The sequence below is a fragment of the Lathamus discolor genome, chromosome 3, assembly GCF_037157495.1.
Source record: "Lathamus discolor isolate bLatDis1 chromosome 3, bLatDis1.hap1, whole genome shotgun sequence".
Taxonomy (NCBI): Eukaryota; Metazoa; Chordata; class Aves; order Psittaciformes; family Psittacidae; genus Lathamus; species Lathamus discolor.
The window spans coordinates 136793743-136819133 of NC_088886.1; the positions used below are offsets into that span (position 1 = coordinate 136793743).

At 59.7% G+C, this 25391-nt stretch overlaps 1 protein-coding gene across 12 annotated transcripts; it reads right to left on the bottom strand.

Annotated features, from left to right (window-relative positions):
* Positions 1 to 8548: 8548 nt before the first annotated feature.
* PPRC1 (PPARG related coactivator 1) lies at positions 8549 to 24894 on the bottom strand. 12 transcript variants are annotated; one of them, XM_065672066.1, is made up of 15 exons: positions 24559 to 24894; positions 24225 to 24377; positions 18007 to 18135; positions 17712 to 17867; positions 17174 to 17293; positions 14015 to 16823; positions 13559 to 13612; positions 13130 to 13190; positions 12705 to 12772; positions 11760 to 12558; positions 10097 to 10270; positions 9870 to 9933; positions 9496 to 9617; positions 9206 to 9357; positions 8549 to 8899 (listed from the first exon to the last, which is right to left on the bottom strand). In XM_065672066.1, exons 2-15 carry the CDS (start codon positions 24276 to 24278, stop codon positions 8796 to 8798), a joined length of 4866 nt encoding a protein of 1621 aa, XP_065528138.1. In that variant the 5' UTR covers positions 24279 to 24377; positions 24559 to 24894; the 3' UTR covers positions 8549 to 8795. The 12 variants fall into 12 exon arrangements, with proteins under 12 accessions (XP_065528138.1, XP_065528137.1, XP_065528145.1 ...); XM_065672065.1 differs by having other exon boundaries at positions 18007 to 18150; XM_065672073.1 differs by lacking the exons at positions 24225 to 24377; positions 24559 to 24894 and adding an exon at positions 21940 to 22081.
* Between the last annotated feature and the right edge of the window lie 497 nt (positions 24895 to 25391).

Genomic DNA, 25391 nt, shown 5'->3' on the forward strand with positions numbered 1-25391 from the left:
AGTAAAAAGACATCCTTCAAAAGTTATAAGTTCTGGCCAAATAAAAAAATATAGAAAATCCCAAACTCTGCCAAGCTAAATTAAAAACCAAACGCCAAAAAGACAACCCAACACATCCAGGCCAGCCAAATAGTTCTTGAACAGAAGCTTTCCAAACCCATGAAGATTACTAATAAAAACATGTTCTACACAATAGGAGGAAGCCTACAGGGACTCAGGGGCCTACCAGCAAGCTTTAAGGGAAGAACAGTCAACAGAAATGGCCTTGACTAGATGCTACTGTCACCAAAGGCAGTTGTGCACATCCAAATGTTTTTTTTTGCTATGTATTGAATATCCTGCACCGCCTCCAGAGCAGCTGTGGTTTAACAGCAATGGTATATGTATAATTTCTACTGAAGTTTGGGTCCAGCCTCGTTATTGTCTCACTCCATTATGTGCCTCCCAGCAGGCTGAAGGAAATACTGCAGCAATAATAGGGTGGTGACTGATGGTTTCAGACTGGATTTCAGTCCTGTTAACTTACAGACATTTCGTTAATAGACGGCTCTGAAGCGAATAGTCAAATGAGAAGCACCAAGGTCTGAGGAATTAGCCGCTAGTCAAAGCACCGCACAAGAGAGGCAACAAAGACAAAACTGAGCCCAGCTTTAGGTTCTGGGAGGAGTTACTGCTTCACTACCCTTGCTTTCAGATGGAGATGTTTAGAGATGTTAATAGAGATGGGGATTAGGAGAACAGCTGTCCATAGCAGTAACTGGTGTTGGCTGCTGTCACCTGTCTTGTGGTTGCTATTGGCACTCCAGAGACCCTGTCCTGCTCTGACCTATTCCTTTTATCCAGGCCATTAATAGCATTGGCTTCTCTGGAGTCTGCCTCCACCAGCATCTGGAGGACTCTGACTTATTCATTTTCCTCTAGTGGCAGCTACAATTCATGAGCAGATATACTCTGCAGGTCTCTTCACTCATAAAAAATTGTAGGTAGCACTCTTATCCACTGGTGAAAATGGACCATGGTGTTGTCTAAGTGTCCATCAGGCAGGCTTCAAAGCCTACAAAAACCCAAGCATAGTCTGAACTAGTTCCTTGTGAATTGTACCATGTGTTTCATCAAAGGTTATGATCTTCTTCTGTACACTAAATGTGAATTTCTTTAACCAATTACATGCTTTGTCTACATGCTAAGTGCAATCCCAGGTCTTGGAAGTTCTGATACACAGTTACTGCCCAGTTTGCACATTTTCATTGTACAACACCATAAATGTCCCATGTGCACTTCAGGAGACCTTTGATGGACTGCAGACATTTTGCTGGTTAGCCTTATCAGGCCATTTGAATGACACAACCAAGCATGTCCACTCTTGGGTTGCACGGCTTAGGGCTGGTAGGCAGTCCAGCATTGCTCTAGCAAACAAGCAGTATTTGGGAATCCCTTTGCCCCCAGGTACTTGAAGGAGAGCTTTTTTACTTAGGAACATGTTCCAACTGTCTCTAGGTAACAGAAAGTGTGTTTTCTGCTGGTTCTCTACATACTCCCTGCCTCTAAAAATAAGCTATTTAAAGATGCAGTTTCCAGTACTCACTAGTTCACCTGGAAAGAGAGCTTGTACACAATACTGATATCATACACGATTTCACAACCTTGTAACTCACCCACTGACTAAACCTTCCAGCCATCCTCAATTTACCTTGCCTGGTGTTTTCACATGGACTTGTGGGCTTCCCTTGAATTAAGCTGGGAAGTGTTAAATCAATTTGTCCTAGCAGTGTTACTTCCTAAGGCTCAGCTGTCACCTAACCAGAATCTTCTGAGGTTAACCTAGAAACATGTCTTATATCTCCCTCATTCATTCCTGGTACAAGTTTTTCTCCTTCTAAGATTGTGCACAGCCTGTGGCCACTGATTCTGTGGGCTTCCCCACAAGTTGTGCTGTTTGATGTGGTCACATCCCAGTCTTGGCATACTGACAACATGATGAGCCAGAGGATGGTGCACCCCAATGCATCAGGATGCTTGGTGGGGGCACAGCGTGCTGCCTGAAGTGAAGCCACAGAGATAAACATGCATGGAAGCTAGCTGGGAGCACCAGGAGAGCAGGAAGTTGTGAAGCACTGCTAGTAAAACAGGTCGTTGTAAGGACATGAAAGGGGATGACATGGATATGTCCTGAGAAGGTGTGAGAAAGGGTAGTAAAGAGGGTCCTGCTCAGGTATTCTCAGGGGTTGGCTACAGAAACAGTGTTGAGCATAAACTGTATTGTCTTTAAGGCTACCAGAAGAATGAAGACTAGAAATAGTGCAACCATAGCCTGTAATTTCCCAGTGAATGCCAGGCAATAAACAGTGCCAGAACAGCAGGGCTCAGGGCTCTGACAAGACAGAAAGCAAATTTCCTTATGGATTCCTTGCAATGTAACCCACAGCATTATTTCAGACATGATTCCAGTGAATGGGGAGAGTGCTCTATCAGCCAGGCAGCAGACCTGCAGCAAGGAGCAGGCACCAGAGCAGGCAGAGCCAGCAAGGAGAGGTGCAGGGGAAGAAGAGACTCGAGCCAGCTGCAGTCAAACTCCAGAAGTCGGTTTTACTCTGTTTCAGTAAAGGTGATTAGGGGAACAGAGGGAATGATGAGACACCTAAAGGAACAGGAAGAGGGCAATAGAAATTACACCCAGATGAGGCTGGCAGCTTTAGTCTAAGGCACTTGATTCAGACTTGAGGATGGCGTACTACGAACCAGGAGAAACTGCTGCTAAAGGTGAAGATGAGTCCATACAGGAGGGATTGCCCAAGCTGCACCAAAACCAAGCGTGGCCAGGCTGCAGGAAGGATATTAACCACGTACCTTGGGAATAAATTCAGGTTAGTAATCTGTTGGTAATTTCAGAGGAGCCAAATGCCAGCTCCCAAAATGCGGAGGCAGCACAGAGTTGGGAGGGATTTCAAGTGCTGAGAGAAGTAGTTTGTCATAGAGGAAAAAGAAGGGGACCTTGACCTTGTCAAGGGATGGGGGAAGTACGGTGAAATATTACAGCAGAAAGGTAAAACTTAAACACTTAGGGACCAGCAGAAAGGACATTTGCCATAAACTGATAAAATGGAGGCACTGAAGGAATAAAAAGACTTTACTGCACTACAGAATGAATGTGAAGCAGCAGCATGATGCTTCTGTGAAAAAGGAATGGCATGATGCTAGGATGCAAGCTATTTTTAGCAGAGACAGAAACATTACTGCCATTGCGCAAGGCATTGTGAGACTTCTTTCAGAATATCCTTGTAGCTCTGCATCCAGGAAGGATAAATTTCCACTGCACAGAGAAAAAGTATTTGGATACAGAGACAAACAAACACCAGCTGATGAAGACCAGCTAGAAGAATTTGGCTTGTTCTGGCCAGGCAGAAGCTGAGAAGAGAAAATGTATTTCTGATGAAAGACTGCAAGAAAATCATTAAAAAGAAAATGTTAAGAAAATTTGTAAGATATACAATAATGACACAAAATAATGATTAAGTTTGGTGAAAAAGGTTCTGGACCAACCTTCCAAGAAGGGTAATGGAGCTGAGAAACCCAGATCAATTAAACATACAGTTTAGTAGAACTCCCTCCATAAACTTCTAAATGGAGGAGGAGCCCTGGACACAGGCAGCTCAGCCTGGGATACAGCTCCTGGCTGGCCAAGGAGTCAGCAGTGCTAAGGTTTGGAGGAGGCGCTGCTTCAGCTCCGGGCTTCCAGGTTTCTGCTGGTCACATTGAAGATGAAGATTAAACAATTTCCCCCTTCATTTCCTTCTGAAGGTACTGAGGTTGTCCTTCTTCCAGAGCACTGAAGACAAGCTCGGGCCCCATGCATTGGCACTCCGAGTGTTATAGTCCCAGAGGCCTGCTCACCCATTAGGCTTAATGCTATTGCCATATTAGGGAGGGAATTTTCCTGGATTGATAGAAAAATTACAGTTGCATTTTTGTGTGGCTTTGTTTGGTGGGGTTTATTTTGGGGTTTGGTTGGGGTGTTTTTGCACTTCTCTAACTTCACACCTATTTTCTAGATGCTATACATTTTTTTCACCCCAGATTCTCTGCTGTCACCAGGCTGCAGACCTGATGGTCCCTTAATCTTCCTACTTGCTCCCTGTGGCATGTTATAGCTGCAGTTTTTTTGCTGAGAGGAGGCAGGAAGCATTTGCAGTGCCTAGTTTGTGGGACGAGTGGAGCAGGTGTCTGGCTTAGAGGTATCAGCAGAACAATTGTTGCACCTTTACCCTCAACTGCAGGACCTTTAACTGTAGTGTGACCCTGGAGGACTGCCCCAGTGTGAACACAAGTACACACCATAACCACAAAAGCAGCTGCCAGAGGGAACACGGGAATTAACCCAGGCTGTCAGCTGTACAAGCACAGACTTAAAACATGCACCACTACTGGCTAATCTCAAGGGCTTGCCTGCAGGCAGGCAGGAATTTGGGACAGAGCATGTGTAAGACAGCAGAGAAGGTGTGAGAGTGAGAGAACCCCAAACCTGCAGGCTCTTGCGAGCCATAGGGAGAAGAGCATCTTTCTCAACCCTCAGGATCAACTCTGAGCCCACATTTCCAGTGATCCCAGCACCAAACTCCCATGGCCCCTCTCTGCAGCTGAAGTACCCCTGTGAGGCTCTCAGTGCAAGGAGCCTGGGCTGGGGAGGCACAGACACGAATCAGAAGCAGTCTCTACTCTGAGTCAGGACCTCTTGGATGTGTAGGATCAGTCTGAATCTCAAGGGCTTATGGTCCCAAGGAAGGAGCATCACACAGACAGGTTTGTGCCTGGCACCTCTTCCCACAGGGGTCCCATCAGCTTTCAGGATGAGCACACTGAACCTCTTAAGCTGGATCTTAAATGTGAACATCCTACATGTGAAAAGCAAACCCACCCCATGGCAATGTGGGTGCTCAGCACCTGCCAGCATCTAACTCCAAGGTCCTGGAATAACCTTTCCTGAAGATAAGGGGCCTTGCTGCTGCTGAGGAAACATTGAACTCTGCAAAGCAACAGGGAAAAGGGCTGTAGAGACTCCAGCCCCAGGCAGATGTGCAAGGAATGCCGATGCCAGAGTCTCCTGCTGCCCTACTGCATTTTGCACATGGGGTCCAAACCAGCTGATGCACAGAAAACAGGCCCCTCATCTTCCAGGTTTTGCCCACAATACAAGACCACTGTGGATGCCCCTCTGGCTGCTTTCTAGCTTGGAGATCACATTCAGGACCTACTAATACAAGAGGGAATGAGAAACAAAAGGGAAGAGGAAGGTGTGAAATCAGCACCAGTCCCTTGGAATTTTGTTCCAGCAGAAGTGTGCAGGTGGCAGGGTTCAGGTTCCTGGTTCAGGAAGTGTTAGGGATAACCACAAGAGAGTGAAGTCTGCAGCAGAAAGAGAAGGTGAAAGGCTGAGAGTGCCTTGAAGAAAAATATTGTGAAAACCCCAGATCCACTTAGTGACCTCTCAGAAAACACCCCTGTGTAATCCCCAGCCATGGGCTGCTGCAGCTCAGAGCAGAGCCACTCATACAGGCATGTATGAAGATGCCAAAGGACGCTGCAACCTGTAGGAGGAATATTGACTGTCCTACATGCACTGTGTGCCTTGAGTGAAGCAGATGTGCTTCTGAGAGACACCCCCCCCCAGGGGCTGGGGTCCCTAGAAAGTCCCAGCTCTGCCGCTCACCTCTGATGTGCCTCTGAAAGGAGAAACCCCACAGGTACCGCTGATGCCAGAGGGCAAAAGCTGTGCGTGAGCTGCACCACAGCCTCTTCCAAACAGCAACTGTGAAGTGAAGGGGATCTATTCTGGGACAGCAATGCAGCCACCAGCAGGACTTACCTATGGGTGTGCACAGAGGAGAGCCAAGGCATGGCTCTGCCTTGGGAGGTCCAGGCCCAAGCTCCCAGACTGGGCTATGTGCAGTGCAGGGTGGTCTGGCTGGCAGCAGGGAGGCACGCAGAACTGGGGGCCATCCACACACACACAGCTCCAACACGAGCCAAAGGCAGGCACATCCCACCTGTGCTAGAGCTCAGGCGATGCGCCTGTGTGCAGCTGTAGCCGTGCCTGCCAGCCGTACAGCTGAGCAAGGGAAGTGGTCCAAAGTGCTGCTGTCCTCTGATCCTCTCCAGACAGCTCCTGCCAGCACCCACACTTCCAGAGAGCTGTGCACCGCTTCGCATTCTCCTGCTTCCTTTTAGCAATGGTGCCTTTGCTGCTGGTTGGGTGACAGGAAAACACCTTTCTGCAACCCTCACACCCTCTGCAACAGAGTTGAAGTCCATAACCCCAGAACACAGGGCCAGGTTATTGCCAACGGAAACCATTAAACTGTAACACGGGGGCATAAAGCCAGCCTGTAACACTTGAAAGATTTACAGGGCACGACAGCAGGGTGTTAATTCTTTTGGCAACACAAACGCTTTCACAGCGCCTGCCTTTCCTCACCCACAGGAGTGAGAAGGGACCGTGTGCAGCCAAGCCCCAGGAACACAAGCACGCAGCCTCGTTTGTGCTGCAGCCATTTCAGGTGACACCCCATATGCTCATAGGGCTGCCCAAATGCACAGACTTCAGGTCCATGGTGTAGCACATCCCCATGGGTTGTTCCGCCAGGAGACATACCCAATGCCTAGCTCCAGATTCCCTGTGACACCCCCAGTCCCTGCCTGCCTCCACAGCTGCAGCAGAGGAAAGACTGTGAGGAAACTTTCAGACTACCTAAGGCGGTTGGAGAAACCAGCCCAGCTCTTGGGCACAGAGCCTTTCCTCAGACCTGCATCAGCCCACCGGGGTTTCCACAGCTGGTTGAACAGGCACTCCCTCTGCAACACCCTCGCCTGGATCCACACATCCTTATGCACTACTGTGGCAGCCCAGACGGGGGAGATGCTCGTCAGCCCAGCTGCCCTGGGCAGGAGAGGAGCTGCTCCAAGAGGGGTTTGTATGGAATCCCAAAAGGGACACTCACATCCTCTGCGAGTCCCTGCCAGGCTCTAGCTCTCATTCTGCTCCTGCTAAGCGCACATCCCTGGGAAGAGCTGTATTACTGATTAACAGCCCCCTGCCTGCTTCCCCCCACATCCTGCCTTTGCCTGCAGCCACCTCCTTGGACCCTCCCTTGTGCAAAGTCCAGAAAGAGGGCGAGGTGGGAGCTGGTCCCAGGACTCACCCCACTGGCAGCCTTACTGCACATGGGTACTGTGGAAGCTCCCGGGACCGAGCTGTAGAGCAGCACAAGAAACCCAGTGTACAGACAGGAGCAGGAGCATCTCTTTCCAACCAGGGGAGCAGAGAGGGCACAAGTGGGCTCCAGCCACTGCACTAATCCCGGACCACCAGATTGCTGCAGCACACGAACAAAGAGCCTCAGACGTCTGAGCATGACCCCAGCAGCAGTATCAGCTTGGCTGAGCCCCCACACTGCGTCACCCTTGCTGGACATCCCACCCGAGTTTGTTGCTGTTTCCCTCCCCGCTCTCCTACTTGCCTCCATCAAGCAGAGGGTCTGCGAGAGCACTGCAAGGAGCCCTTTGGGGGTCCATCCCCTTCCTTCCACGCTCTCCCAGTTCTGTAGAGCCCAGCTGGATGGCTGCAGGCTCCCCCACCCCAGGGTGTGCTGAGAGGGGGCCCAACCTGGCAGCACTGCAACCTGCACAAGCCTGTCCTTGTCCTGAAACCAATGTGCTCAACACAGTCTTGATGCCAGCCAGCACGGCCAGCTCAGCAGTGCTGAAGATCCACAGCCCAAGGCACAGCTTTCTCTGGCTGCCCGGACAAGAGCAGGGTGCAGGGCCCTGCATTGCTGGCTCAGGGCAAGGTGCAGGGAAGATGCTTGGCAGCAGGTCCAAGCATGCTCCCTTGGGTACTGCCTGGGATTGCCCTTCATTGTGAGCTGCAGCACACTGTGGGGCCTCTACAGGCATCCCGCATCCCTCCCTGTCCCTGTCCATCCTTTCTCTGCCAAGCACCATCCCACTGTGCTCTGCCCACTGTGGACACCTGTAACTCTCCCTCGGGGGACACCTAGAGGTGTCAGACATCCCTCTCCTGTCGAGCTGGAGCAAAACCAAGGAGCAGGCTCGAAAGGGTAGGCAGACATTATAGTTGTGCACACTGCCCTCAGCACAGGCAGACCCCTGCCTGTGCTCCAGCCAAGGGCTTGAGCCCCCTGTACCCCCAGGTAGAGAGCGGCGGTGGAGGATCTTGCACTGCCCCTCCGTGGCCACCACGGGATGTGCATGTGGCCCCAAAGCCCAGCTGCGTGCCCCAGTGGAGCCCTCACCCCAGCAGAGCCCAAGACGGTCAGAGGGATCTGTGCTGCCTGTCCTCAGAGGCACTCACCGCGTGCCAGGCCACAGACCCCACAGAAACCCCGGTCCTGTCCCCTTTTGCAGACATCCCACTCCTGCACCTAGTCCCCAACCTGTGATACCTCTCACGGGGTGAGACCCTACATCCAGAGGGGGTACAGCCCCAAGCCCACACCTAGGAATGGCTCACACAAAGGAGATGACAAGGCAGCACTACTGTTTGGGCATCCACATTTATTACATGGCTGAGGCAAGCCTCAAAGTGGCTGGGGGCTGCCACTCACCTGGGCCCTGTGGTCAAAGGCAAATGACCCGTCCTCCTTAAATACTGCTTATAAAACAAATTTCTTTTTTAGCTTTTTCTTTTTCTTAAAAACCCTCTCTCTCTCTCTCTCTCCATACTTTTTTGTCTTTTGTGTTTGAGTATAAAAGTGGGTGCGGGTTTTCCGCCTCGCCGGCTGCTACCTCCGCAGGCTGCGCTGTGCCTGCCGCAGCAGCGTGTCGAAGTCCAGGGAGTCAAACTTGCTCTTGACAGGGGCTGGGTCAAAATCCTCCCGGTTTGAGTCTGGAAGATATGGGGAGAGGCTGCTTTGAGCCACAGGGACACTGGCACAGTTCTAGCCATACCCACAGCAACTCCTTCACATCTGGCTTCATGTACCAAACTCTAAACCCAGAGATGGGCTGATGATGGAGGACTGGGCCTGGTTAGGACGGGGAGCCCCTGCCCAAACTCCCTGTGCGCAAGACTACCCCTGGATGTGGTCCCGCCCAGCCAAGCCTGACTGACCTCAAGGATGGAGATCCCCACACCTCTAGGACAGAAAGGACTGGAAGTGCCATCCCCCAACTTGGGGGCTGCAGGACTCACCCAAGTCGGCATAGTTCCTCCTGCAGAACTGCCGGCGGCCACCAAAGCACAGGTCGAAGGGCTGCTCATCTGGGCGCCGCAGCTTGTGCCCACTCTCGATGGCAGCAAAGGCTTCCTCAGCATAGCGGTAGGTGACAAAGCCATAGTTGTCCCTGGAGCCAAAGAAAGAGGAGATCAACAGCAGCACAGTATGTCCCTCCTTGCTCTGCACCATCCCCTTGAGGAACGGAAAAAGGGATGAGAGGAGCCACCCTGGAGAAGCGGCTGCCCCATGTCCCTGCAGCTCTTACCCCTCGGAACGGAAGTGCAGGGTGCACTCCTCGATGTCCCCGAACACAGAGAAGCGGTGCTGCAGCTCTGACCGGGTCATCCTGCTGGGGATCTTGCCAATAAACACAACTCGTCGCTCCTCCTGCGGGCAGGGATGCGCAGTCCCGTGAGATGGGAACAGGGGGACTCGGCATCTCCAAGTGAGCCCTCCCAGTGAGGAGGATCTCCTGAACAAAGCACCCTCCCCTGCATCGCCACCCATCACACCATGCCCTGGCCAGAGCCTCTCAGCAATGCTGCCTGCAAGGCTGCAACCACACAGCTTTCTGAAGCGATGGCAGGGCTGGGAACACTCGAATCTCCATCCCCAGCTTCCCAGCCCTCCAGCACTCACTATTGCACGTTCCTTCTCGAGGATCCTCTGCCTTTGGTAGTGGTCCTGTGCATCATAACTGTATCTGGCAGGGCAGAAAATGGACACATGAGCTACAGAGTGCAGAAGAGAGGGATCCCAGACACACAGGAGATGGTGAAGGAGTGGGTCCACCCCTGCCCAGGACACCAGAGGCAGGGAGATGGGCTGGGGGCAGCTCACACACCTGCAGGGTAGTCAATGCTCACCTTCTCCGCCTGTTACTCCTCCTGCGGGGCGAGGGGGAGCGGGACTGGCTGCGAGACGTGGACCTGGATGAGTAGGAGGATGCTGATGATGAGGATGAGGACCTGTCCCGGGACCTGCCACATGACCCACAGCTGGAGCGGGAAGAAGAGCTGTGGGAACATCTTGAGCGGTACCTGAGGGAAGGAGAGACACAGCTCAGGGCTGAGCCTCCCCGTGCCCAGTACACCACAGGGAAGAAAAATACCTCTATTCTCTCCACGGTATGCAGCACCCTACTCACACAGGACCCAGCCCCAGGGTGAGCTGGGCTGTGGAAGCCTCTGCCTAAGTTAGCTGGGGCAGCAATGACACTAGAGAGATGCTGCTCCACTTGGCTCCAAACACCACAGTGACAAGGGAGCAGGCTCACAACAGGCACAGCTTCTGAAGAGCAAGAAATAGTCATGGGGAAATCATGCAGCATATGGCTGCAACTGGACAAGGACCCAGGAGGGGCCAGGGCTGCCATGCTGAGGCATGGGATGACACTGGAGCCACTGCATCCATCTTGCACTCAACAGCCATGCAAATGGAGGCTGTATGTGCCTCCAGCCATACCCAGGGCTGTAGCATGCACTGGTACAGGGCTGGCTTCTGTGATCACAGCCTTCTGCCTGCAAGAGTTTCTCTGACAGGGCCAGGCAAAGAGTATGAGCAGCAAGGCTGAAACTCCTCTGGAGTCAAGCTGTGCTGCCTCCAGGCAGCAGCAGGTTCCCTCTCCAAACATGCTGGAGATGGGTGGTCTCCGCCATAGGGAAACCCAGGCCCCAAGCAGGGTGTGTTGCCTGGTACTGCCACATACTCTCCCGGAGGACAGCAGTTTCAGGATGGCACGGTCCATGGAGACACTTCCCAGCACAGAGCCAGCCGCATTTGCTGGACAGCTAAGCCAGGCAGGGCAAGTCCCTGAGCTGCACATCCCTGTGACATGGCACTATATAGGTGCTCTTCCCAGCTCCAGCCTCCACATCTATTGGCCGCCGGTGGCTGGACAAGCCCTAAGTGCCCAATGACCCGAGATATCTCCAGAACTGGCTGAGCAGCCAGGGGAGGGTGGATGAGGGATCCTCTCCATCTCCAGCACCTCCCATGCCAGCTGGGACAGACCGTGCATCACTCAGGTGCACAAGGACTCCAGAAGAAACGCATCCCGCAGAGACTGAGCTGCCCCACTTTCCTACACAGCCACCACCATAAGGAGCACAGAGAGCCCCTGAGGCAGCCAAGCCAGACAGGTTTTCCTTTGCATGCCTCCAGCAGCTCCCTGGAGGGCTCCACTGTGGCTCCTCTCATTTCTACACCTAGGGCTGCACCAGCTCCACAGCACAAACACCAACACCTGTAATAATATCCCAGAAAAAGCATTGAAAAGCCAAGGTGCAGCCAAGGAGCTCCAGGAGTAAGGAAGCCTGGTCAGCCATGGGGCTCATCAGACACTCCCCACAGTCACAGCAGCTCTCCCAGTGTCTGCGAGCCAGGCACCCCTTCAGAAGGGCCACAAGGACATCAAGATCAAATGCAGCCATCAAACAGGTCCATAAGGAGGTGTCTGGGCACCCTCACAAAAGACCTGCCACCAGACAACTGCCCAAAGAGCAAGCAGGCAGATGCTTCACTGCTTACCTTCGCCATCGCTTGGGTGGTGGGGAGAACGACCGTGACCGGGATCGGGAGGATGAGGATGAAGACGAAGAAGAGGACTCACTAGCTCCATCTGAACTGGAGCTGAAAGAGCGGCTGGCACGGCTCCGGCCAGCCCTCCAGCCACTGGCAGAGGGGCTGGGCGAGTCCCGGGCTCTCCGGTAGCAGCGCAGGGACCTCTTGGCAGCAGCATGGCTGGGCTGGGCACTGGAAGTCCGCACCTCCTGGTCCCGGCAGGGGGATGCAGCTGGAGACAGGAGCACTGAGGTGGGGGGGCTGCTGCCCCCGTCAGTGGCCTTGCTGGGGACGCTAGTCCGATAATCCAGGGGGGGTTGGCAGGCTGTGCCCAGCGGCTCCGGGCTGGGCCCCACGGTGGTGCTGGGGGCTGGCAGGGTGGGCTTGGGCTGCTCCAGCGTCCGTTTGGTTAAGGAGGAGATGGGTTTGATAGTGATGTCCCGGTGGTGTTTGACGTTCCAGCGGGAGCCGCCCTCAGCAGGAGGCTGTGTGCCAAGGCTGCTGCTGCTCTCCGGCCGCGCCGTGCTGGGGATGCAGTAGTCATGGTCTCCCGAGCAGACATGGCTGGGGGTTGAGCTGGCGACGGCCGGCGCCAGGCTCTTCCCCTGGAGCTTGCTTGGGAGCAGCGGCTTGGCTTTTATCAGCTTGGCCGTCTTCTGCGGCCCTTCCTGGGCTGCAGACCCGGGTGACTTGGCCTTGGCCAGCAGCGAGACAGCAGGCAAGGGCTTCCAGAGCTGGTGGGGAGGTGTCGCTGGTGGCGTGAGGCCTGCGAGAGCACCAAAGGGCTTTCAAGAGCAGTCCCTTGCTGCAACTCACCCAGCTGGGGCTCCCTCCTGGCCCAGTTCCTCTCAAGCCCTGGGGTACCCCCAGCCCCTCAAGAGCCCAGGCTCCCTGTCTCACCCCGAGTGTTACCTGCCACATTGGCCAGCTCAGAGGCCTGCAGGCTGTCTGGGAGCTTCTTGTCCTGCTGGGTCTCAGGGCTGAGGAGAGGAAAGGAGCTTTGTCAAATGCAGCAGGCAAAGCCCATCCCCAGTCCCCATGCCTGGGATGTCCCCCACTGTCTGGGCCCAGGGGACAAAGGATCTGAAAGAGCTGCAAGGATGAAACTTCCCCAGTTTGGTTATGCCCATCTGCTTCCCCCAACATCTGCCCCTCAATGCAGCTCTGGCCCCCAGCCCTGCAAGGAGCTCAGCCCCTCCTGGGATGGTGGATACAGACCCTGGCGCAGTTCAGACCCTAACAGGACCAAGAGCTCTCCTATACCTCACCAAAGGCAGGGCTCAGCCTTCTGCCAGGCTCCACACTGGGGCACTGGATGCTAAGTTGCTGGTACTCACCCGGAGCTCCCAGCTGGCTGCTGGTCCTCAGGGGGCTGCACAGGAGCCTCCTCCTTCTTGGCTGGAAAGAGAGCGGGTGGGTGAGGGTGGTGAGGGGCTGGAGGGCAGGGGACAGGCCCTGCACACCAGGGGACACAGAGCACCCCAGGCACAGACAGGGAGAGGTTTCACAGCACCTCAGCTCCCTGCAGAGAGGAGCTGCACGTCCCCTTTCCTTCCCAGGCTCTTCACCACCACATTCACCACCCTGGGGACCCATGGATGCTTTCACAGACCAAGGAGACAGAGACACGGGCAGAAACACCCCTAGGACAAGGCACCCAGGCAGGGTAACACCAGCACCCCTCCCCACCACAGGGCGCACAGGCAGCGCAGGGAGACCAGCATGGCATGGAGGGAGCCCCATGGGGATGGATGCTGCATTCGCACCTTCAGACTTCTCGAACTGCTCCAGCAGGCTGGACAGGTCAGTGGCTTCGATTCCTGGGCCAGGGAGAGAACACCCTAAGTCAAATCAGGCAAAACCCCCTGGCACCACAGGGAGGCATCCCAGCCCCATCCTCCCCCTGCATCAGCCTCGAGTGCTGGGTGTGCATTGGGAAGAAACAGCTGCACAGCCTGCAGCAGCTCTGTGTCCCCTGCAGCAAGGACAGGAACACTCCAGGACGAACCAGTTTGGGCAGAGCCAGCCCAGATCATCCACTGGAGGCAACATTCCCCAGATGCAGATGCCTGTTCCAGTGTGCTGGGAAAGACTGCAAGCCTGCAGGCACAGCTTTGCCACCCTTGTCCTCAGAAGTGCCAGGAACTGGTCCTGCTGCTGGCAGCACTGCAGCCCTGCAGGCTCGAGATGCTCAGCCCAGCACCCTGCAGCCCCACACTCACCGATCTCACTGATGAAGGCTTGCACGATGTCCTTGCTGCTGTTGCTGGGCTGTACTGTGCTGAGGAGCGGCTGGTGCCTCCATGGCCGTGCAGCGGGTGCCTTGGTGGGCAGGCTGCTCTCTTTTGGTGGACCTGCTTTTGATGGTGGTGCCACGGCCTGGGAGGTGGATTTTTTGCTGGGCAGCTCCTGCCCATCAGCTGCCTTAGGCTCTGGTTCCTTCCCCACTGCTCCTTTTCCTGGTGCTGCAGCCTCCTCCGTGGCCTGGGTACCAGGGCACTCTCCAGCAGCACGGGACCCCTCTGCAGGGCAACAATTAGCAGCCGGGGGAGCCTTTAGGACCTCGGAGGCAGGTGCAGCCTGGGGCTCCTCCATAGGCTGGATGGGGACAGCTGGGGGGTCTGCTGCGTGCTGGGCTGGCTCTGCAGGAGGGACCCTGCTGGGCTGGGCAGCAGCAGCTGATGGGGCAGCCAGGGGCTGGGCAGAGGCCGGAGCAGCCTTGAGAAGCGAGCTCTCCCCTGCCAGCCGTGCCTGCCTCCTGGGGTCCGACACCCTGCTGGTCACTGGCCTGGCCGGGCCACCAGCAGTGCCCACCTCACTGGCTGGGGTGGGAGGCGGCTGGGCAGGGAACACCGGTGGCTCTGGGCCACCGAGCACAGGGGTGGCAGGAGGCTGCCTGTGCAGGGTGCCGCCAGCCGGGAAGGCAGCAGCACCTTGCAGTGCTGCCACAGGGTCACCGTATGCCAGGGGAGGCACCAGCGGTGGTGGCACAGGGATTCCTGGCCAGTAGGATGGTGGTGGCCACCCCACGGGGCCATAGGGGCCACTGGGACCAAACGGCGGAGGGGGTGGCATGGTCGGTGGGGGCCAGGCCATGGCTGGAGGCGGGAGGCCAGGCACCATGTGAAAAGTGCTGGAGGAGCCAGCGCTGGGTGGTGGGGGCAAACCATGGCAGCCCATGGGCTGCGGGCTGAAGCAGGGCCAGGAAGGCACTGGTGGGGGGTAAAGGGCATAAGCACTGGCAGAGGCTGGTGGCATCCCAGCAGGGGCCACCCCAGCAGCTGGGGGCACATTTGGTGCAACAAAAGGCATTGGTGTTGATGGGGGTGCTGGAGCCGTGGTGGGTGCTGGAGCCGTGGCGGGTGCTGGAGCCGTGGCGGGTGCTGGAGCCGTGGCGGGTGCTGGAGCCGAAGCCAGAGCAGCAGGAGCTTTGCTGGCAGGAGAAGGGACAGCAGCGGGGCTGCCGGGTTTCTCTGGGCTCTTCTGAGCGCTGGCCACCTCGGTGGTGGGGCGCAGGGGTGACAGCAGGCAGGGGATCTCTGCCAGCTCTGTCGGAGGCTCAGGGACGCTGGGCCATTTGCTGGCCGCTTGCTTATTGCTGTCCTTGCTGCCCGGGCTGGGCTGGCGGTGCAGCATGCGGATGCGGTATTCCCGCAGGCTCAGGGCCTTGGGCTTGGCTTCTTTGGGCAGGCTCTCGCTTGTCTCCGGTGCTGACTGGCTCTGGGGGGGCTCCAGCCCCACACCTTGCTCCAGGAGTGGGGAGGCAGCTTCTGAGACCCCACTGCCCTGCCCAGCAGCCGGCTGCGTATCTCCACTGCCTCCAGCCTGGTCTGTGGGGCTGGGACATGTGGCTGCCGGACACCCCTCCATGCTTGGTGCAGCCTTCTCCAGAGGCACCACGGTCTCAGCCTTCTCCAGAGGCACCACGGTCTCAGCCTTCCCTGGGTCCACGCTCACCGTCTCTGGCCCTGGCTCCTTGTGCAGCTCCCACCGTGCTCTCTCAAGAGGGGAGGCCCTCGGTGTGCTCCGGGGCCTGCCCCGGGGCCGCGGTGCCTGCTGGGCACGCAGCTCCATCTGCCCCTCTTTCCGGGCTCGCTCCAGCTGCTGCGCCAGGAAGTCCGAGACCTGGACCGAGGGACACGCTGTGCGACGCCGGCCGGAGGGCGGCTGCTCCGGGGGGTGCCCAGCGCCGGCTGAGCGCAGCCGATGGGCGACGCAGTCCCTGCCCGGCCTGGCCCGCTCGCTCTCGCCGGCCTCCGCTTTCTTTTTGCGGCTCTTCCTTGCTCTCTCCCGGCCACGTCCCTTCTCGGAGCCCTTGCGTTTGCTGCCTGCTGGGGCCTCTGCGCTGTGCCAGGAGCTGCTCTTGAGGCTCTGGGCTCTGGGTGCTGCTTCCTGTGGTGGGGATGTGCTCTCTGGGATGGTGCAGGATGGATCCTTCCCAGGCAGTTTCTCCTTCTTCTCCTCCATCCCATTTTCCTGGGCTGGAGCTCCTGGAAGCCCCTCTCGATCCTCTGGGATTGACTCCCTGGTGCCCCCCTCTGCTCCCAGGAGCTGGGGCTCCAGGGTGGGGAAGCTGGGAGCCAACGGCTGCAGCACCACAGGGATCTCCACGCTCTCCCCCTCACCAGGCACGATTTCCAGCAAGACGGGACCACTCAGGAGCTCCTTGGCCACGGGCTCAGTCTCGGGGTCCAGGCACACGGTGAAGGTGGGCAGGCAGTACGGGTGCATGGACTTCACCAGCTCGCTCAGGGACACATCGCCCGTGTTGATGATGCAGGGGTCTTCACGCTCCTCCAGCGCTGCCGCAGCCCCGCTCACACGGAACTCCCCAACCTTCATGCTGTGGTCTAGCTCCGGGCTCAAGGCAGCCTCCTCCTCCTCTTCCTCCCCATCGCTGCGCTGCGGCAGCGGCTGCTCTCGGGCCCGGGGCCGGGGCCCCTTCCTCTCCACCCATGGGGTGCTGCAGAGTTGCTTCTTTGGGTCCTCAAGGCCACGAGTGACACGGTCCCAAGCCAGGTCTGTGTCAGTCTAGGAAAGGGAAGCAGAGTCAGCTTCTGGGCTTTCATCAGAGCCCCCCCAAGCACAGCTAATTGTGGGTGTGCTGCACATCTGCAGCAAAGCCCCTAGGCAGGCAAAAAGATGGAACACATCTCACCCTCCCAGTAAGACACAATAGAGCTGGAAACCTGCTACCCCTACAAGGGCATCCACAGCATCCCCAGTCCCACAGCAGCCCTGCTCCCACTGCCACTGGTGCCTTGCAAAAGCACCACTTCTGGGAGAGGACTCCTGTGCCAGGCAGGAAGGGCTGGGGTTAGCAGCAGGACCCCAGCACCATCCCAACACCAATCCTTCACCCCCCCCGCAGAGCTGCTCACCTTCCCAACCACAGAGATGCTGCTGCTGCCGCCGCCGAGAGGCCGGAGAGCCTTGGACTGCTCTAGGGCAGAGCTCTCACACTCCAGCGATGGACGGGACAAGCTGAGAAACTTCTGAAACTGGAGAGCAGACAGAGGATGAGGAAGCAGCGCATTTCTGCTGCCGGAGGGACAGGCCACCCCCGGCCCCACAGCGGCCCCAAACGTCACCCCACAGAGCCTGGGAGCAAAGCCAGCCCTATTTCACCCATGGCATGCACAGCCCTAGCTGGTCAAACAGAGGGGTACATGCTGCTCGCCAAAGCCTCTGGCACATCTCTGCCTCTACACCAAGACCCAAGGTGAAGACATGGACCCCAAGCCCACACTGGAACCTCAGGGGTGTCCAGGGCTGGCTCAGCCCTTCTCTCACATTGCTGGTCAGAAGGACCATCCCAGGGCACTGGGGACCAGTCCTATCACCTCAGGACCTGGCAGAGCTGTACCTGAGCACCTCCCCACCCATTCTGGGTCAGGATGGCTCTGCCCCACAACTCACTGAGGGATTCTCCCGCTCCCGAGGTGAGGTCAGCAGCTCTGCATCCATGATGGTGTCGAAGGGGGACAGGGTCTCATCGTCCGTGCTGTCCAGGATCTCAGTGATGGCAGTCAGCAGAGACAGCTCGTTCTGCGCATCCAGGCAGGCCTTGCTCTGCTGCAAGAGGGGCAGTCTCAGAGGGCAGAGGGGCACAGCCACAGGACCTGGCCATAGGGGACACTGCCACCACCCTCACCCATGCCACAGCCAGAGCCAGCCCAGCCACCACTTGCCGTGCCCATGTGCTTGCTCCCACCTCGCTCAGAGACAGGTCCTCGATGATGGAGATCACAGAGGAGTCGAGATAGTTCTGCATCGTCCCCAGGATCTCTTCAGCCTCCAAGATGGTTTCTGCATCCAGCGATGTCAAGTTCAGGTCATCCTCCTCAAGGGAAAAGCACTGTTGAGGAGCGCGAAGCCAAGTAAACACAGTGCAAGGCACCTCCACCAGCACTGATCCCTGCAGCACACACAGGCTCCCAGCAGCCTGTGCTGCAAACAGCGCCTGAGCTCACTGCTGCACCCCCAAACCCACAGGGGAGGCTGGTGGGACAGAAGATGGCACAGGGGACCTTTCCCTTTTGCTCTTCAGGAGAGGCTCAGGCCAGCCCACCCCCCGCTTTCAGCTCCAGACCCTTCCAATTCCCTGGAATGGTTTCACACCAAAATGACTGGCAAAGACAGATCGCTAAAGCCCCAGCAATTCCAGGCTGTGCCCAACACCACACACGGCTCGTGCTGGACGGGAAGAGGCCCCCGCACCCCCCTGGCTGTCACACGCTCCCGACTCCGGCTGTCAGCGCTTCAGATAAGCCCAAACCCATTGCGACATTCGCAACAAAAGTGCAGGAGTCAGCACGAGGGACGCAGGCGGCTGCCGCTGCCCGGGCCCTGCCCAGCACCTCTGCTGCAGGCTACAGGGCACAGGGCCCAAACCGGCTCCGTTGCTCTTCTTCCTTCAAAGTCCCAGCCCCACGTCCTACCCAGTCCCCCGGCCGGCTCCAGGGGTGTTCAGGCAGTGCTGGGTTAACTGCAGGAAGGTCTCTGTCCTGCACCCCACGCAGCTCAGCGCCGCAGAGCAGCCAGGCAAAGCGAGACGCTGGTGCAAGGGCAGAGGCTGCAGCCCCCAGGTGAGCAGAGCCACCGGACGCAGCCTCTGCCAGGAGCCGAGCGGCAGCACAGACACATCGCTGGCACGAGACAGGACGTGAATTCCTGTTTGTGGATGGGCTTAGGGAGAGATAAGGCACTCGGGGAAGATAAGGGTGCAAGGACAGAGCCCTGGGAACGCACACTTCCCTCCCAGAGCAGGCAGCGAGCTGTCCTCCTCCTGAAGCATCACAGAGAGAATCTGGCTCTTCCCTGGGGGATGCGCATCCGATAATGCAGATGTTTCACTAAACAGAAGTATCCTCAAACATGGCAGCACCAAAGCCACATGCCCAAACCCCCCGTCCCCAGGGCTCTTCAGAGACCTGCCCCATCAGTCAGAGCGGGCACCTCTGGGCATGGCACAGCCAGGAGCCCTCTGTGACCATGGAGCACAGGCACCCCAGGACCAGGCTGGGAATCACAGCCAGGACCGCCAGAGCAATGCCCCTCAGCCCACATCCCCGCAGCCTGTTACTGCGTGACGACACGGCAGCCCCAAAGAGCAGGAGCCTGCAAGGCATACCCCCCTGGTATGGGGCTCAGCATCCCGGGCCACCCTCTCCCCGGGCTCTCGTGGCACAGCAGAGCCCACCAGCAGCACTGGGGCACTGCTCCACGCACGGTGCACACCAGTCTCTGGAGCAGCGTTACCACCCAAGCATCCCCAGTCCCCTCCCTTGGCCACGCTGGCTGCGGGTCAGAGCCCAGCGCGGAGCCCCGCTGGCAGCTCTCTACAGTGCAGCCTGGCTGCGATTCCCGGCCAATCCTCCCGGAGATACTGGGAGGAGCAGGGAAGCACATGCAGCACTGCCAAGCGCCGGCGCGCGGCCCTGAGTCAGCGCTGACCGGCAGGCAGAGGAGCAGCCAGCAGGAAAGCTCTCATGGAGCACCAGCAGCCAAGGGACGCGGGGCCGGCTCACCCCTGTGGGGATCCATGGGATGATCCCGGGACTGCACGGCCCTGCCATGGGGCTGGCTCTCCCCAAAGGCAGTGCCTAATGAGAGGTTTCCAGCCGTGACCGGCGCTGGCCATTTGGAAGGAGGGAAGCACAACCCTCCCACTCCCATGGCCTCTCCCCGTGGCTCCTGCCTGCAGCCGGGGCCATCCCTGAAGCCCTCCTCGACTCCCCTGACTCAGCGCCTCGCAATGAGGAGTCCCACAGCCGTGAGTCACCGCTGAACCAGGCTGCATTCCCCTAGGACTCCCTTTGATCCACCTGGGGCCGGGCACCTTCTTCAGTCCTCGCTGCCTGTGCGTCGGGGTGGGGGCACGAACCAGCCCAGCCTGCTCCTGCCTCCCTGCCTGCTCTGCTCCCTGCCAGATGGGAACAGAACAGACCCCTGTCCCCCCATAGCTCGGAGCAGGGGACACCCTCTGTGCGCTCCCAGCTCCCCGCGCTTCCTCTACGCTCATCAGCGCACCAGGGGTCACAGGGATGCTCAAGGACGGGCTTGGTCACAAGCCACGCTGTGCCCAAGCAGCCAGCACTGCCAGGGAGAAGGGAGGATGCCGGCAGCCTCAGAGCGAGCTCCAGGCACACGGGGAGCTGGGATGTGAGCCAACAACCTGACATGGAGACAGCCTGAGCATGGCCACCAGCTCCGGCAGCAGCCGGCAGGAGCAGGGGACGCGGCACTCGCTGCCGGGATACCCAGGAGGCACAAATGAGGCCACCGTGGGCCCCATCCGAGCCGTGCTGGTGACACACAACACGTGCACCCGGCGTGCCGCGGGTACGCCCTGCCAGCAGGCAGGCAGCCAGGGAGCCTCTCACCTGCCCCCGGCTGCCGGCAAGGCCACGGGGGGAGCAGGGGGGGACACCGAGCCAGCACGGCACCGGCAGAGGATGCTCACGGATTCCTCAGGTGCTTCTGGGAAGCGCCAAGCAGGAGCACATCCCCATTACCCAAAAGCAGAGCGCTCCAGCAGCGCTGGGGAGACACAGGGCGATCTCAGCCTCCCCTTCCATGGGCTCGGAGGGTGTCCCCGCAGCCCCCGCAGCGTGGGGGGCCCCGAAATCCCAGCGAACGCACAGCGCCAGCGCCCCCGGCCCCGGCCAGAGGTGCTGCACCCCCGCGCTCCCTGTCCCGCACCCAGCGCGCCGGACCGGCACCAGCAGAGCCCTACCGGGACCGGCGCCACCGGCGGTGGCGGGGACGCGGCGAACGGGTGGCTGCACCGCGGCCCAGACCTGCCCGGGAGCGGGATACGCCTCCCCCGGGATAAGCTCCCGGAGCAGCTCGGGGAAGCTCCCGCAGCGCGGAGCACGCCACGTCCTCCACCCGCGCCCAGCCACCGAAACCGGCGGGTACCCGCGTCCCAGCCCGCGCTCCCTCTGCCGCGGCCGCAGGTGGCGGAGCGCGGCGAAAGGATGCAGGGGCCGCGACGAGGGGGACGGACCCTGCCGGCAGCCCCCAGCCCCACGGACCGGGCATCACCGCCCGCAGGGGGGCACCGGGACCGCCCGACCCAGCGTGTCCCAGCCCCGGGCAGCGGCCCCCCCGCCCCGGGGGCTCCTCGCGCCGGTGTCGCCGCCACCACCCCCCCCCCCGGCAGGAGAGCACCGGGCCCCCACCCCGCCTACCGAAGGGGCGCCCCGGTCCCGCGCAGGGGCCCCTGCCCGCGGCCGGCACGGCAGGCCCGCTGCCGGCACACGTGGTGCCGCCGCGGGAGCCGCCCCGGCCTCCCTCCACGTGTCACAGCGCGGCCCGGCTCGCCCCGCCGCCGCTTACCTGCGGGGAGCTGCCGGCGCGGAGGGGCGGCTCTCGCGGGGCTCCGCCGCCCGCCAGCCCCCGGGGAGCGGCCCCGGCCGCGGCACCGCCGATCCCGGCCGCGGCCACGGTGGGCACCGCTCCGCCCCGCAGCGCCGCCATCTTGGCGCCTCCGCTCCCAGCGCGGCCACTGCCGGGCGCGGCACGTGACCGCCCCCCTCCCCGCACTACAGCTCCCGGCAGCCACCGCGCCCCGCCCCCGCGCGGGGCATGCCGGGAGCGCACCCCTGCGCGGCCGGCTGCGCGCCGCAGCGCTGCCGCTCACCTGCACGGCGAGCGCGGCCGCGGGGGGGGCTGCGAGCGGCCATCTTGAGAGCGGGCAGGCCCTCCGGCTTCGCCGCCATGTCTGCAGCGGGCGAGGGCAAGCAGGGTCGGCCGCGCCCCGCTGCGCGCGGTGGGCGGGGCTGAGCGGGCGTCATTGGCGGGAAGCGCCCAAGCGGGGCGGGGCTGCGGCGCTTTTTCCCGCGGCGCCGGCGGACTCTGCCGCACACGTGGGCGCGGCGACCCTGCGGGAGCCGTGCCCGTCTGTGCCCCTCGCAGCAGCGCGGGCAGCGCCTCAGTGAGCCAGCCCCGGCGTGGGGCTGGCTGGGGGGCACGCACGTGTGGCGGGCAAGGGGGAAGGAGAGGAACTCTACGGTGGAAAGGAAGGATTGGCACTGCGAGCTGCCCCGCAGCCTCCAGGCACAGCCGCCAGGCAGGGCTGAGTACCAGGCAGAAGCCCGTGTTTGGGCTTGTGCTGCTCTATGGGGCTGGCACGCAGAAAAATCGCCTGGAGGACGTGAGAGATGGGAGGAAAAGCTTGGTTCATTTGCCCCATCCCTGGCAGTGTGCAAGGCCAGGTTCACGGGGCTTAGAGCAACCTGATCTAGTGGAAGGTGTCCCCGTCCATGGCAAGGGGTTGGAACCAGACGAGCTTTAAGGCCCCTTCCAACACAAAGCATTTTGTGATTCTCTAACACAACTGTAGTCTGTGCCAGCTCCCCCAGGAGGGGCAGGGAGTGCTGCTGTCCCCAGCTCTTGACCTGTCTCTGCTCTGGGACCCTTTGCCAAGAATCCCTGTGGGTGCTGTCACCTCCTGCAACTTTTCCTTTGGCTCCTAGACAGCAAGATCATCTCCTGGGGTGCAGGGATGTGCTTACAGCAGCACAAGTGCAGCTCAGACATGCAGGTAGGAGCTTGGCAGTGCAGGATTTGCCTGGGGGAGGGGCTGGGCTAATTACCCCGTCCCTGGGGGCATGGACCTCCCTAGGTCAGATTCCCTTGGGGATCCGCAGGATAGAGCTGCTTTGTTCAGTCTTGCATGCCTGGTCACTGAGCCATGGCACGTCTGACACACAGAGCTCATCCTGCTGCTCTCCTTCCTTCCACCCCTGCCACAAGGGACTTTCATCTGCAATAGTGCGTCCCACGTCACCTCCTGCTTCCCTAGCAACAAACAGGCTTTCACCCAGGGGAGCTGCTCCCCATCTCCTTTAACAAGCCCCTAGCACCTACCACGCTTCTCACTGGAACCTGTGTCTGGCCAAAGCTCTGGCTGAGCAGCAGCCAGGCAGGTGGGTCCTGCTCCAGGGCTGTGGACCTGCGTGTGAGAGCACCCGCTGAGTCCTGCACGCGAGTTGGTAAAGAGGGGTCTGAGCACACCCCTGGAAGATGGGCACAGGAGGCTGAGTTGGTTGTACCAACAGGCTCCTTGGGCCATGCTTGCCACTGGCAGTGCAGAAGAAGTAGGGAAGCTTCAGAAGCGCTCTGGGCTCCATCTGCACCCCAGGAGTGTTGCCTTTCTGAAAGGTAATTCTGAGCTCAGCAAGTCTAAAGCAAGGAACAAGTCACTTTGGTAAAACCTATGACCCAGCACTTGGGGTCCTGCTGACAGGGATGCGGAGTGATGTTGCCCTCAGAACCTCCTTTCCTCCTCCTGCTCCAAACTGTCCTCTCCTTCCATGTCCTCTCCCTGGAGCACATCCAGGGCATGCAGTGACCTGCCTAATTGCTCTGCCTGCGTGTGGCAGGACCCTGCAGCACTGTGAGGCCTGTTCCTCATGGAGCCTGCTGTGAGTCCTGCACATGGCATCCCTGGGGTGTGAGCAGAAAGAAAACTACATGCACCTCCCTGCCGCAGCTGGACTCGCAGCGGGGGTGCCCTCCCGGCCCAGGGGCAGCACCAGGCACTCGTGTTGGTTTACAAGGCAAAACAAACAGGCAGAAAGGGAAATGCGCATGTTGCATCCCAGCTCTGCAGATCCCCTCTCTGCACGGGTGTTAATTGTATCCCTGGTGAGGTAGACCTGTGAATAGCCCATCCTGATGCTGCCCCTAACACACACGGCTTGCTCCAGGCTAATGGAAACAGCCTGCAAAGGACAGCTCTAACCCGTGTGATGCTTAAAGGACACTCAGTGCAGAGGAATGTGAGTCCCACCCGGGGAAGGAGCAGATGGGCTGGTTCAGCAGGGAGAAGGGGCCCAGGCTCCCCAGGCAGTCTGTTCTGCCAGGACACTGCTCGCACCGTGGGGCTGGATCTTGGCAGGGGAGCAGAGGGTCAGCACCCACCTCCACAGATGGGGCTGCTGGGGCCACACCAGGCTCTGCTCCTGCTGCAGGCATGCAGGGTCCTGCAGAGCTGCACGGGGCTCCTCTTGGGAGTGGCGGTGCTCATGGGGCAGGTGGGGCTGCTCCTGCGCTGGCATCTCTCTGGCCCTCATCCTGGGAAGGTGGAGGGAGATGGTGATATTGCCCCCGGTGCAGCGCAGACCCCAGCAACCCCTGCCATCTGCACACAGCAAACACCAGCCACGACCTCCCCAGCTGTGCCACCACGTGCTGCAAACCCTCCTTCCAGCCTGCCCCCGGCTCCGGCCTGCCTGGCCCCTTCCCTACCACTCACCCTCCTCCAGCCCCACGGTGCCCGGGCTGAGGGGCTGGTACCAGCTCCGTGCACACTCCCGGTGAACAGCCATGCCGAACGCTCCCTGTCACGTCCCCTGGCCTCCCGGGTGGAGACAGCCACCGGCTGCCCTGGGATCCGGATGTGAGGCTCTGGGCTCGCACGGTGCGTCCATCACTGCCCCTGCACTTGGCCCTCCACCACCTCCCTGGCTCCTTCCCCGCCTCAGCAAAGAGCGGCCGGGCCTGGGCTTGCTGCTGGCGCGCTGCCGGGAGCTGCAGCCCGGGGCCTCTGCAGGGCCCCGGGGAGAGGCGCCGAGCTCCCCGGGGCGGGAGCGGGGGAGCCCGGCGGGGCGGGAGGCTGATCCGCCCGCCACCTCCCGGCGAGGGCCAGCCCCGCCGGTTACCCAGCCCGCGGCGCCCTCACCCCGAGCCGCGGGGCTCGGGGGCTGCGCTCCCCGCTGCGGTGCCCTTCCTCCTGCGGCGGCCGCACACCGGGGGGAAGCGCCAAGGTGCGGGCGCCTCCTCCGTGCTGAGGGGCCTCTGTGCCTCCCCCTTCCCCTGCAGTGCCACAGCGCCTGGCGGGGCGGAAGGACGAGGACCGGGCTTTGAGGGCGGCCGCCGGTGCCTGACATGGCGGCGCCCGCGCGTCCTCAGGGTGACGCGGGGAGAGAGAGAAAACGGGAAGGGGGGGGGGGGGGGGGGGGGGGGAGCGAGGTGCGCGCTCGCGCGTGCGCGGCACCGGGCCGCTGTGGGGAGCGCGCACGCACGCAGCGCGCCCGCGCCCGCCGGGCGAAAGGGAGGGTGTGTGTAGGGAGGGGGAAGAACGGTACG